The sequence below is a fragment of the Daphnia magna genome, linkage group LG1 (genome assembly GCF_020631705.1).
Source record: "Daphnia magna isolate NIES linkage group LG1, ASM2063170v1.1, whole genome shotgun sequence".
NCBI classification, from domain to species: Eukaryota; Metazoa; Arthropoda; class Branchiopoda; order Diplostraca; family Daphniidae; genus Daphnia; species Daphnia magna.
In genome coordinates, this window is record NC_059182.1 from 1,409,405 (window position 1) to 1,423,259 (window position 13,855).

Consider the following 13,855-nt stretch of genomic DNA (forward strand, 5'->3'; position numbering starts at 1 on the left):
AGCGGTAATTTGGAATTTAAATGTTTGATTTTATTCAAGTGTTCGACGCCGTGCGGCGATGACGGCGTTCAAACGCGAGTTGTCGTCTGTCGTGACGCTCGAGGTCACGTGACCAACGCCTGCCGGCCACAAGATCAGCCGCCAACAAGCCGGGCGTGCCCGTCTCAGCCGGCCTGCCCGTCGACGGCTGCCCCACCGACCACGATCACGGCTCCCAATCGAGCGCCCAGGCAAAAAGGTATTGTTTCCATTTTCCAATTTTGCGAGCGCCTCGTGAAAACGGAAATGCAAATTAGATCGGAATTTTTGCAATGAAAAATGTGAACATTTCGTGTTGAAACAGTGACGCCGTTCAGCCTGTTTGACGACGAGGAAGCCGACGAACAAGAGGAAGACGAGAAGGAACTGAAAGGCGTTTTGGTTCAGCAACCGACCGGCTCGATTTCCAGCGGCTCAGTTCCGTCGGCCTTGCTGTCGGAGAAGCTGCAAGTCGGCGAAATCAGTTTGGTACCCACCGATCCTACGTAAGTAAAACACACGAGACACACACACACACACACACGACACACACACACCGTCAATTTGCGTTTGTTGCCGATCCGCACCCCGTTCCGTTTCCACGCCGAAACAGATGAAATAATTCAATTCAAATTCAGGGCGCCAAATTTGAAAAAAATTAAGGATTTTTGAACCATCGTGAGAAATTCGTGCAAGTGTAAGGAGATTTTGTTTGGGGTGGAGATGATTTGAGACGTTGTTGGTGATTAGAAACGTGGTCCGATAAGGCGGGGGGGAGGGTAACCGAACGTGTCATTCACCTGCGCACAATTATTTTTCATTTATTTTTCAAATAATAACCCACAGGGTTGCTATTCTCTCTCTCTCTCTCTCTTTTCGTGTCTGTGTGTTGTTGTTCATTGTCTTTGGCGCTCGAATGTCAACATAAATTCTCTGACGTTTGATTGATTGATTGATCTACTTTACACGGTTGTGTGTGTTTTCTGCTTTATTCTAATCGACAATTGTGTGCAAGTGAGACTCATCTTTTTCTCTCTCCTTCTCTTTTGATTTCTCTCTATTTTTTTTTTATTACGTCCATCCTACTCCGCCCTCTCTCTTTATTCATCGTTATTCGTAACATTGGACCCTCCGCCCCCCAAAAAAAAACACACGTCAAAAATGACAACAACAACAACAACAAACCATTTCCCGAAAAAAAAAATGCACAACATTCCCAACTATTTAAAATCACATTTTAAAAATTATTATTTCTTATTTATTTGAAAATTAAAATTTTCCATCATTGCGTTTGATATTTGTGCAGTCTGGCGTTGTATTACGCTTGCGGCTGGTTTTACAAAAGGTATTCACAAACAAAGGCAAACATTTATTATTTTTTTTTTTGCATTTGATATGCACATCACCTTTTCGATTCGATTTTTTTTCAAATCAAAAGAGAAAATCGCATAATTAGGTTTCGTCTTTTGTTTGATTTTTTTTTTTCTTGTTATGTAATTTTTTTTTTATTTATTTAAAAATTTCGATCCCTTTCCCATGGACGCATCCGTTCACTCAAACACACCCGAATATTTGTGTGAATATATACGGGGAAAACGAGTCGATTTTTGTGGCAAAAAAAAAAAAAAAATAGTTTTGACCACGCCGCACTATACCCGAGCAACGTTGCCATTTAACCCGCCATTTTCTTTTTTTTTTTTTTTTCAAACGAATCGATCGTCTTAGATGCCCCTTCCCCAAACGCACAATCTATCGAGCACTTCTTTTCACACAGCACTTGATTGCGATTGTTTACACATCACGTTGTTGTTGATTGCAGTCGAAAGCGTTTAAAAAAAAAACAACAACAAATGAATTGTACCTTTTTTTTATTTTCAACTATTGCATGACAATTGATGAAATCTTTGGCCACTTTCACTTTTCACTAAGCCATTTGGCAACAGCGCACATTTCAATTTTTTGTTTTGTTTGATTGCTCGGCACTAAAACACAAAAACATAATTGATCTACATTAATCTCGTGTAATTAACTCATCGTAGAAAGTTGTTGCTGTATGTCGACATTATTATTTTGTTTTTCTTTTTATGTATCGATCCTCATTTTTTTATTTTCCCATTTCTTTTTTTAATCACCCGCCCTCCCCCATTTTTTAAACCTATCCCCCCCTCCAAAAAAAAAAAAATCATCTCTTTGCACAAACAAAAACAAAAAAATCGATCCACAACATGCAAAAACAGTTTCATCGCCGGTGATTGGAGTCCGTGTTCGGTGACTTGCGGCGACGGTACGCGCGAGCGCGAAGTCAACTGCAAGATCTTCCTGGAATTCTCGAAAACGATAGCCAAATTACCCGACAAGGAATGCCCTGGACTTAAACCGGCCGAAATAGAACCTTGTTTCATGAGACCTTGCAGCCTCTCCAATAAGTAAGAAAAAAACAAAAGAAAAACGTAAACTTTTATCTTGAAATGATTGACGGGCCTTTTCGTTTTGATTATTTCGGCCATCCGTAAAGATACGAGCCGTGGATTGACCAGTTCAGCGACCAATCCAATTACAAGCTGATGCTGGCCACTCGTAAACCGGTGGAGGATCTGCGAGCGGCCACCAAAATGGAATTGACGAGCGGCGGTGGCGCCAGTGGCGGGCCAGTCACGGTCACCAAACCGTCCCATTCAGTCCCAGCGTCGGTGACGGGTCCGCTGCTCGCCCATACGTGGAAATCGTCTGGATTTTCGCAATGCAGCGCATCTTGTCTCGGAGGTATTTTGATTTTGATTTTGATTAGATTTTTAAATCAAAGCTTTTGCCTATCGTAGTTCGTCCTCTTGGTCCGTCTCTCTCTCTCTTTTCTTTTAAATAATCAATAACCGACTTGCGCTCTGCGTACACCCCGTTTTTACCTTTTCAGAGTTTGGCCGTCCGCCGCTATTTGTAGTCGTAATGGTATCAAGTAGATGCGCATCTATGCGGACCTTTCCACTTTTGTTGTTGTCCGTCCGTCCGTCTGTTTTTTTTTTTCATTTCTTTCTTCTTTTATATTTGATCTTGGCAGCAATTGAATTTTCAATGGCCTTCTGCTGTCGTCCATCGTCCCTACCCCTACCCCTCCACCGAGGATTTGATACATTTCATTCGATTGATCCCCTTTCATTTTAGGAGTCCAGGAATCCATTATTGAATGCGTCCGGGAACAGGACGGCCAGCGAGTCAGTCCGCATTTGTGCCCCATGGAACGGCGTCCGGACGCTATCACGCGGACGTGCAACGACGTGCCTTGCCCGCCCAGATGGAACACGTCGGATTTTTCGACTTGCAGCCGCACGTGCGGCGGTGGCGTGCAGACTCGCGAGGTGCACTGCATTCACGAAGTGGCCCGCGGCGGCAGCAATACGCTGCCCGTCGGGGCCGACCTTTGCCCGCAGCCACCGCCTCGTGCCCAACAGTTTTGCAATATGATCGACTGCCCGGTCGAGTGGAAGACGGGCGAATGGAGTCAGGTATTTATTTATTTTATTTTATTTTATTTATGTATTTTTTATGATTTGAATCAAGTCAAATAACGGCCAGTCTCGTTTCGTCTGTCAATGCTCGTTGTTTGTTTGTTTGTTGCCACTGGCACCAAACCGATTCCTTGGGCATCAAATAGCAAAGGGGAGATGGAAGAGTGGGGGGGAAGGGGAGAGTTAATCAGATCGCGTGTTGTTAACTTGCCCCTTTGCTAATCAATCATTCATTAAAGAGAAGTTTCTGATGATTACAATGAAAGCCGGAAGGCAAGGGGGGGATTTTTTCGGTCTGCGTTTTGTGTTACAATGCGCCAAACAAAACCTTAAAATGGAAATGGGAATCGAAGGCCACGATGACCTCGTATCATAAATAATTGCCACTCAGCCTTCCGGTTGAATTTTCAAACAAAAAATACAAAACAAAACAACTGGGATTGATTGACTGGATTCATAATGTCAAGCATTTGGGTCGATGACTTTGAATTACCCAGTATTTTTCCATCACACATGTTATGCAAATGAGATCGATACGCGCCTCTTGTCTATCGGAAGAGTCGCAATAATTAAAAGTCGTCGCGTTTCTTAATCAATCGATTGCATTTGTTTTTTTTTTGATTTCGACCACAGTGTTCGTCGCCGTGCGATGGAGGCTTCAAGGTGCGCAAAGTGTCGTGCCAGCAATTGCTGGCCCTGGGTCAGGTGTTGACCAAAACGGCCAATCATTGCAATCCGACGTCGAGGCCGGCCGAATCGAAGCCGTGCAACACTGGCAAGCAATGCAGCCGAGTTGCGGAAGAGCCAGAGGAAGAAACGAAGGCAACAACTGTCGGCAGCGCTCCAGAGAGGCCGCCACCTGCATCGGACTTGCCTAAAATCCAGTCGACCAATCAGAACTTTGTACAGCAAAGCCAATCGAAAAAGAAGGTGACGCTGAAAATAGGCGGCAAAGCCACCGTCTTCAAAGGCACTCAAATCAAAATCAGATGCCCCGTCAAACACTACGACAAGTAAGAGACACCACATCCATCAGCGTGGCGACATGTTCCTCTGAATTATCTCATTTCTTTTTCTGTGCTCCTCTTGATCCTTGCGCGTGCGCCATCAGATCGAAAATCAATTGGATGAAGGACCACATTCTGTTGGTCAAGAGCCAGAAATACGAGCTGAATAAGAAAGGCATGCTGCGCATCAGGGACGCCACCTATAGCGACAGCGGAGTGTATTCTTGCATTGGTACAATAACGATCCCATCAACATGGAACAATTTCTTTTGAATTTAATAATTCATTCATTTATTTCTTTTTTTAATACCCACGACAGCCGGAAGAAGCGCTGCCAACATCACCGTGACGGTCAGACCGGCTCCAACGGCGTCCAGCAACCTGGAAAATGATTGGGACTCTTCGAGTCCTGGTGACGTGCAATTCTTTTTTCATCGATGAAATGATCCATCCTGTTGAAAGACGAATGGATTGTGTGTTATCTTTAACGACTTGTTTCCTTATTTCATTTTTTTTTATTTTTCAATCGATTTTTAGGGGCCAATGGAAATCGATCAAAAGTCGATGGCAGTCACGTCAAGCACAGCGTCCATCCGAGCGCCGATTCCAAGACGGACGAATCGCTGAGACGATCGTCTTCCGGTGGCGGGACGTCGTGGCCGGCCTCTGTGCCCGCCGGTCAGCGATCCAAAGAAGAGGAGGAAGAAGAAGAGGAGGAGGATGTCAAAGAGATGAAAGGCAACAGCCTCGTGAATAAAGGACACAAAAGCGGCTTTGATCATGGGGCCAGAGTTGCCGCAAAACCGAATGCAGACGAGACGTTAACATCTGGAACGACCGGCCCTCTTTTCCCCGATCAGGACCAGGTAAAAATAAAAAAAAAAATAAACTTTGAACATTTTCTTTTATTTTCTGCCCTTTTCTGTCTTCTTTTTGAATTTCTTTCTCTGCCTTTGTACCTTGTCTCTTTTTCTTTGCCCTTTTCCTGGGGTTTGTGTCAGTCCCTTTGATTCAAAAGCCTTTGGTATAAAATGACATTTTGGGAACTGGACTTTCCAACGTGGGGCTGGACAAAAAAACAAACAAATGATCTTGTTTTGAGGTAGGGAAAAGGGGGTGGCAATTCTGCGGCAAAGGGATCAACCGTTGAATAATCCAGTTCCGGCATAGTAGATTCTACTGCATTGACGCACAAAACTTTTATAAGGCAGGGGGGAGGGGTAGTGTGTGTGTGTGCGGCGGCTTTTAACAGCCAAATGTGGATGACCTTTTAAACACACACACAGAGACAGACAGACCTCTCCGCAGCAGAGAGATGAACCCTAAACTTTGAAATGTTTGCGCAACAAAGTTCTCTATCCCCCCCCCCCCCCCACTCAAACGAGTCGAAGTTTGATTAATAAAAAAACACGCAGAATGAAGGGGGAGGTAAACTGTCGCACGCCCGCGTGTGTGTGTGTGTGTGACACGAGAGAGATAACGTATTTGCACGTGAACACACGTTGTGTGTTTGTTTTCATTTCAGTTTGAATTTCGTTTTTTCTTTGAATGTTGGATGTCAAATGAAATAAGCTAACGCGGATGATGGCTTCTATTTTTGCGCTGAAATGGACGCTGCTCTCTCTCTCTTGACTGGAACACACGCGACGATTCTTGATTCGAACTAAATGCATAAAAAAAAAGGATTGGCATCGTCAAACGTCTCATTACACTTACGTGACTCGAGCGCGGACGACTCGAGCGCCGCCAACCCGACCTACCACCACCACCACCACAACAACAACAACTGAAAGTCCAGCAACGACATCTGCACGCCCCGATGATAACGAAGAGGAAGACATTCCCTTTGACGAGGAGGAAGATGATTCCCGTTCGGAGAGAAGGACGATGGCGAGCAACTGGCCGGATCGCATCGATCCGATCCCGACTTTCTGGCCGACCAGTAACTGGTGGGGCTCTATCGATCCGATCCGCAGCGATGGCGGGTCGCGTGGCGGCGGTCAGTCCCGTCAATCGAACCGCATTCCGACGTACGCGCCTCCGCCGCCCAACGGTAACAATCGGAACAGGGCGGAGACGAGCGATGGTCGTGGCGGTGGCGGCGGCAGTCAAGTGGCTCGATCGAGCAGCTCACGACCTTCACCGCCACCTTATTTGCAATGGCTTCTGGCTGGATTGGTGCAGGTGAGAATGTGGGCCAGCGGGAGGCAGGCCAGTCTTCTTCTTGGCCGTCGTCGTCTGCTCGCCATCGTCGTCATCGTGGCTGCCGCTTCTCGATTTCAGATACTCGCATGATCGACATCACCATTCACTCCGTGTGTTTGTTTTTTTTTGTTTTACATTTTATGATATCCTAATTACATACAAATTAATATCGCTAGTCACTTAAAGGGTGGGAGGGGGGGATATTTTTTTTTTTTTTCTGGTTCCCCTCCCCTTTTTTTCCTTCTTGTCTTTTTTCCTGCTAAAATAAGGATTGCGGTGAAATTGTTTACATATTTATATTTATAAGAATTATTGATGTGTTTTTTTTTTAAATAAATTATAGTGGGGGGATAGGGCCACTCCTTTTGGGGATTTTAATTGATTTTAGAATTCGTTTCTTTTTTCGGGTGATCTATTAACATTGAAATTTAAAAAAAAAAAATAATAATTAAATTCCCTTTAAACGTTATTCATAAAGCGAGGAAAAGATAAACAAAAAAAAATAAAGACATAAATGATGTCCCTTTCTCTCCGGAAACAGACACACCAACAAAACAAAACAAAAAAAGAAAAAAAGATAGAAAACATTTTTCAAACGCGGGTGATTGATGCCGATCATGATGGATTGATGAATATATTAGTGCTGAATTGAAATTATGATTTTGTTTCAATTTTTTCGATTGCATGAAGAAGGAAAACAGTTTTTTTTTCTTAGAAAATGCAATCAACAACAAACAAAAACTAAAATCTAGTTCTATTTATCCCGTACGTTTCATTCCTTCTTTTTCAATAATTCGACCGCTGCTGCTGAATGTGTGTACTGTTCAATGAATTGCGTGCGTGCGTGTGTGTGTGTTGTGTCCGTGTGTGTCATGATACTGCTGACGTGTGTCTGTCCATTGGAAAAAGGAAAGTGAAAATCAAGTCCTGGAATTGAAAGAGAATATATTTAGAGTCAAGGTTTTCGTTTTTTTTTGTCTTTCTCCAAAACAATTTCGAATTTTCCGTCTGCATTGATTGGACGTTTTTGTCCTGGAACAAAAAAATTTTTTTTTATTTATTTTTTTTTTCCTCTTTAAGTTTGAAGTCTTTAAGTGTGCGGACATTTCTAAGTTCGAGCATGAGCTAATTTATTCTTTATTAGATGAAAACTTCCCTTTCAAAAATTTCATTTTTCTTTCTTAATTTTCTTGAAATTGGGCATTTCCCGCATTTCTTTCTTCTTTTGTTTTTTTTTCTTTTCCATTTTCATCAAATCGTCGGTTTTTTTTGTTTTGTTTTCAATTTCATTTTCTTCCTTGAAAACCCTCACCTGGGATGATTGTCTTTTTTTTTGATTCTTTGATTTGTTGCGTTGTCCCACCTTCCTATTATTTGCTCGCATAACGAATAGAACAGCTTCTCTGGCCTTTACAGCACCAACCAGAAGTGGGACAGCCATCGTCGTCGGCCGCCTCTAAAAACAGCAAAAACGCTGCCAGCCGGACGGCTGCTGGCAAAAATGGCGGACATAACCGATCTAAATTGAGGAACGCTTCGGCCGGTCATCACGGACAGCAGCACCAGAAAACCAGGGCCAACAAATCCGCCAGCCATCCGGTCAGCGCTGGCTCGTCGTCTGCATCTGCTGTTATTTTGGGCAAAGGTAAAAACAAAAATTTCTGAAAATAATGTGACAAGGCCCTCTTTTTTTTAAATTATTATAATTATTATTGAAATGAATTATTTTTGCTGTGGTATTGGAGGAAGGGTCACTAACCAGTTAGCCCACTTTCTTTTTATTACCAAAAGAATGGCGAGCCTTTAGAAAGAAAAACAAAAAAATGGATTGAGAAAATTTGATATTCAAAAAGAGAAAAAAAAACGCCGTTAACCTCATTTTCTTTAAAAAAATGAGGTGTGTCTTTTATGGGAGTTACGTCCAACTCAATAGAATCGGATTGGACACACGCAGAAAAGAGAAGGAATTTGTAAATAAAGAAGACGAAAATGAGTAGACTGGGCGCAAAGTAAGAGAGAAAGCGTAACTGTGGGATAGTTTTGCGGGTGATTAGTAAGCGAGTCTTTTTTTTACAGTCGTACGTGTTTGCGTAATAAATAAATCTAATGTGATGACCATTGTTTTGTTTGTTCTTTTTCCTCCTCTATTTTCTTAAAGGGAAAGCGGACACTTTGAAGTTTGAATGGTTACTGACGCCCTGGTCAAAGTGTTCGCAGACATGCGGCGGTAGTGGATTCCAGGTGCGAGCTGTCCAGTGCATCGCCCGTCTGAATAACGTCACTAAATCGGTCGAGGCCAGCCTTTGCGAGGATGCTGGACTAGCCAATCCTGATGATGCTGGATTAGAGGTCACCCCGGCGTTGACGGTTAGAAGCAAACAGCCGGCCACTGTCCAGAAGTGTGGCCTGGATACGTGCCCGCGATGGGTTGCAGCTTCTTGGACTCCGTGTCATCAGTCACGCTGCTTTACTTGGAACACTGGTAAGACGTTTCTAAGACGTTTGCATGTTGATTGAGAGCCACGCCATCTGTTGACCTAATGTCGAACTTTTTGTTGACTTCTTTTATTTGTTTTGTTTTGTATCGTCTACATGTGTCAAATGTTAAAATAATGTTTCTTTAAAAAGCACTCCAAAAGAGGCAACTGGACTGCGTGATGGACAATGGCACCTTGCTGGACCCCCTGTTGTGCAACGATCGTGACAAGCCGTCGCAGAAGCGTGAATGTTTCAACGAGAACTGCCGTGGTGCATGGAAAGTCTCTGACTGGTCTCACGTGAGTCACGAACTTTGTTGAATGAATTGTTTTCTTGTTTTAAGAACTACTTAGAGTAGCAGTCAAACTACCAACAGACTACCACTACCGTCTTTTACATTATTTGGAGCAACGTAACAGTTTGATAAGGTGTGGCTGTATGTATTATGCATGTGTGCATCAGTTACGCAGCAGTAGATAATTCCCTTTTCTGCTGTCTCTCTTACTCTGTTTCTTTATTATTAATTTTTTTTTTACTGGGTCTTTCTATTCTGGCTCTGAAACTCCTGTCTTGCTTGATTATGATACTTACTCGAGCTTGCCCTTTTTCTCCCCACCCATTGGAAAGCATTTGCTCGCAGTGCCAAAATATTTGTGATGTGATGTAAGATGGTGATCGATCAACGTTGCACAGAGTGGACACGAGAGAGTTAACAAAAACGTGAGAGAAAAAAATATGAACTGGATTCGTTTTTGTTCGGACAGTTTCGTTTACATTTCCCCTGTCAGTACCGTGAAAGTGGTGACCTACAAGAATTTGGGAAACAAACAGCACGACAATTCCCGTTCTCTCCCCTAGTATTTCTAGTTTGTTTTTTTGTTTGTTTGCTTCCTGTTCACTTATTTCTTCTGGGAAAAAATACGGTGCAGTGAAAACCAGAATTTACACTTTCTTTCGATTAAAATTTACCGATACATTGACTGACAAAACGTAAACGTGACCCATATTTGAATTGCCCTTTTCTTACCTGTTTGGCAAGTTCTAATGCAAATTAGTAAGCTTCCACTACTATTAGTACGACTACTCGATAAAACATAGTTTAATTTTGGAATGACAATCTCTCTGTGTGTTGTGTGTCGTGGCTGTGCGGGACCTGTTTCCTTTTGTTTTGCAACGCGGTAATTAGTGCTCGGCTACTTGTGGCTCGATCGGCCACCAATCGCGAATGCTGCGCTGCGTTTGGCACGGCACCGACTCTCCCGCCGGCCTCGCCTGTGCTGGTATTTTATCCTTTTTTTTTTTTTTTTCTTTTACATTTTTCATTTCTCTTAATTATTTGATTTGGCCTAACCTTTTTAAATATTTTTTTTTTTATTTCTTTTAACTTTTTCCTTTAAAACAAAACAACAACTTCCTTCCGCTCCCCTCTTCAAAAACAAATCCAAAACACTTGAAAATGTAGACTTACCTAGACTACCCGTAACGCGTCCCTGTCGGGGACCTTCATGCCCTTTACGTAAGTATCATATTTTTCTTTTTTTCTTTTATGATTTATTTCGTTCGTCAAGTAATTTAATTTGCGCTTCTTCCTTATTATTATTATTATTATGATTTTAAAAGTCTTGTAACGTAGCGGTTGATTATTGATTTAATGTTGTCATTTTTGGTTGTTGTTGTTGTTGTTTACATTGACGACCTTATTGAACTCAATTTTCTTTTAGTGGCGTGCGCTATTAATTAAACCTTTTAATAGACATTATCCTGCGTATGGCTGTTCGTGTTTTGCGTGTGCCGTCTCCCCCCTTTCGGGAAGCTTCCAAATTTACTACCCGAGAGCGGCACACAAATGAGCGGCAGTACAGTTATTCTCGTGTATTCCACACAACTCACCGCTAATTAAATATCCTATCACAGTGACGTGGTCTTCGACCTCGTTGTTGCGTGTCCTGATTGATTGCCAACTCGTTTCTTCTTTTTTATAAAGGGCAACGCTAAAATCAAAATCGATTTGAATTTCCCGCTGTAAGATGGCGTTGGTTGTCAAGGTGGCCAACAGCTTCCCGTACGTCAAACGAAACTCTTTCATCGTTAATAACGATAATAACAAGAGACGCAGATAAGAAACGGGCAAGTTTACACTTGGCCGCCCTTTTACGTAATCATCTTCTTCGTGTGAGGCTTAATCGTCAGAATCCGTGACGTGGAGGGCAGATGATATGGTTCTTTTTCATCGTCATGATTACCAATTTTCTTTCGGGAAGGCAAGGAAAGAGGGGAGGGATATAAAATTGCGCCAGTCCTGGAGGCACTAAGGAAATTTACTGTAAAAAGATGTTGAGATAAGAGTAATGGAACTTGACAAAATTCGGTATGAATTTCAAAAAAAAAAAAAAAGAAATTAAAATAAGGATTTTTGCTTTCAGTTATTAGCATCGTGATCGTGATGGATGCGCTTGATACGTCAGCAACAAAAAAGGGAAAAGGCGAAAAAGCAAATTGCGCGTGATGGAAACTAATGGAAAGAAAATCGTGCCGTTTGTTTTTTGTTTTTTTTTGTTAAACAAAAAGAAAAATCTCTTTCTTTAGTTGTTGGTTTTGATTAGCCCATTTGGCGAATTATCGATCTTTCCGCGTGATAAAATAGCGTGAAATCAAAATAGGCCCAGCTCGAACGCGATTGTCCGTAAAACCCCATTTTTTTTTTTAAATCATAATAATAATAAAAGAATTCAACGGGCAAATATGAAAAAGAAAAAATGGAATCAAAATATTGAAACGGTTGCAAGTCTCGGTCTGATTTATTCACTGCGAGCCATCAACATCTGGCGTTAGCCGCAGCGAAGAATTTGACTTACTGTAAATCTCGGCTGATATGATGAGACTTTAGAGGGGGGGATATTATTTTTTTCATTGAAATTGTTGGATCACGCGAGGGATGCAGCCAAAAAAAAAACATAGTAGCAGTTGAAATACGAGTTCCATCAGCATCATCTGCCTTCCTCTTAAGTTAAGCCGAGCGTGCCGTCGTGTTCAACCCACTTTTTTTTTTTTTTTTTCATCCATCAAAATAAAATTTAAAAACATCCATCACATTTTTTTTTCTTTTTTCATTTCTTCTCCACCAACCGCCATCATCACTATCTGTTGTTGAGATTCACGGTCGACTGATTGACTCGCGAGTTCACTCCCACACACCATTGCTCATTTATCAGTCACGTTTTCTTTTCTTTTATTCGTTTCCAATTTTTAGTTTTTTTATTTTTTAATGTTTTTCTTTTCTTTTTTATTGATGTGGATGCAGGTGGCCAATGCCGGGATCAGTCCAGCTACTGTGGCCTAGTCCAGACGCTTGAATTGTGCTACATCCCACGTTATCGTCAACACTGTTGCCAGACGTGTCAACATCATCATCAGTTGAAAGATACCGAACCTTTTGGCCGGAGCCAATCCAATAAGAAAAAGAAGAAGAAATTTAAACATCCCAACGATAACGTTAACGCCTCATCTACCGATGACATCCGTTCCTAATTCCATCCGTTCCTCATCATTGAAATACCCCCCCCCCCTTTAAAAAAAAAGGCAATTTTTATTTTATTTTATTTTTTTCAATATTCATCCAGTCATTAAAATAATTTTTACAAACCCTCCCCACCGAAAAAAAAAAATAATAATAATAATTCTCGACTTAATTTGCTTAAAAAAAAATGATCCATGTTTTATTTCCGTGTCATGTTAAAACTCTCTCTTGTGTGTGCCATCCGGCCTCTCTCGGAGAGAGAATTGGCCTACTGACCCGCGAAAAGAAAAAAAAAGGTTTAAAGCTTATGTGTGCGCCATTTTTTTTGTTTTCTCCCTTCATCTTTGGATGTACATAAATAACAGTTTCTCTTTATTATTATTATGACTCTACGATACGATGTATGCTGTTAGAAGAAGCCGCTTCTCGCTTCGTCATTTCATTTGTTCTTCTCCTTCTATTCAACTAAGAGATAAATTGTAGGATAGCCTTCGTCCAATGTTTCTCTCAACGAAGATTAAAAAAAAAAGAAGAGGCTATTTGCATTTTTGCGCTGCACTTTCTCCTCTCAGCCAAATATTATTCATCTCTTTTGTTTCCTCTTTGAATAGAAAATGGTGTCCATATTGTTGACATCGTAAAAAAGATGGCAAACTCTCTCCGTTATTTTCTGTTTTTTTTTACCTTGTGACTGCATTATTTCTTTTTACATTTTCATTGACCATCGACATCCGTAGCGAATTTCTTTTTAAGTTATACATTCCCATCTTTTTTTTTTTTTTATTTCCACCATGTTCAACATGTTTTTGTTTTGTTGCATTCCCTCTTCGTTTTTTTTTCTTCTTCTTAGTTGTACCGTTTCTTTAGTTCTGATTTGTATGTCTGTTGAGCTGATTGAGATGTGCCGTTAAAGAAGAAAAAAACTATTGTATAAGAAGATCAATACATTTCCTTTTCCCCTTTTTTACGAAACATTGGTATTTAACTGTTCAAATTGATGCGTCTATTCAGCCAAGTGCCTAGTTCAAAACGCATAGCGGATCTCGTTATTTCAGGCCAAGTCGATCGGGTTCTCACGCGGCTAGAAAATGCAAAAAAAAATATGTGCAATTGTCAAGACAAATGGC

The 13,855-nt window shown here is 41.5% G+C and overlaps 1 protein-coding gene across 7 annotated transcripts in view; it reads left to right on the forward strand.

The window, feature by feature from the left end:
- LOC116918312 (ADAMTS-like protein 1) overlaps positions 1-13,700 on the forward strand; it is a 32,374-nt gene extending 18,674 nt beyond the window's left edge. For 2 of the 7 annotated variants that reach the window (XM_045167645.1, XM_045167650.1), the window contains 17 exons: positions 40-238; positions 344-524; positions 1,325-1,363; positions 2,256-2,444; positions 2,534-2,781; positions 3,178-3,518; positions 4,155-4,534; positions 4,633-4,760; positions 4,848-4,940; positions 5,066-5,394; positions 6,212-6,712; positions 8,150-8,378; positions 8,892-9,215; positions 9,362-9,510; positions 10,398-10,491; positions 10,674-10,727; positions 12,513-13,700. In XM_045167645.1, the coding sequence (XP_045023580.1) occupies positions 40-238; positions 344-524; positions 1,325-1,363; positions 2,256-2,444; positions 2,534-2,781; positions 3,178-3,518; positions 4,155-4,534; positions 4,633-4,760; positions 4,848-4,940; positions 5,066-5,394; positions 6,212-6,712; positions 8,150-8,378; positions 8,892-9,215; positions 9,362-9,510; positions 10,398-10,491; positions 10,674-10,727; positions 12,513-12,739 (3,705 nt within the window). In that variant the 3' untranslated portion in view covers positions 12,740-13,700. Of the gene's footprint in view, positions 1-39; positions 239-343; positions 525-1,324; positions 1,364-2,255; positions 2,445-2,533; positions 2,782-3,177; positions 3,519-4,154; positions 4,535-4,632; positions 4,761-4,847; positions 4,941-5,065; positions 5,395-6,211; positions 6,713-8,131; positions 8,379-8,891; positions 9,216-9,361; positions 9,511-10,397; positions 10,492-10,673; positions 10,728-12,512 lie in introns of all 7 variants that reach the window. The other 5 variants (XM_045167658.1, XM_045167647.1, XM_045167665.1 and 2 more) reach the window with 5 other exon arrangements.
- The last annotated feature ends 155 nt before the right edge of the window (positions 13,701-13,855 follow it).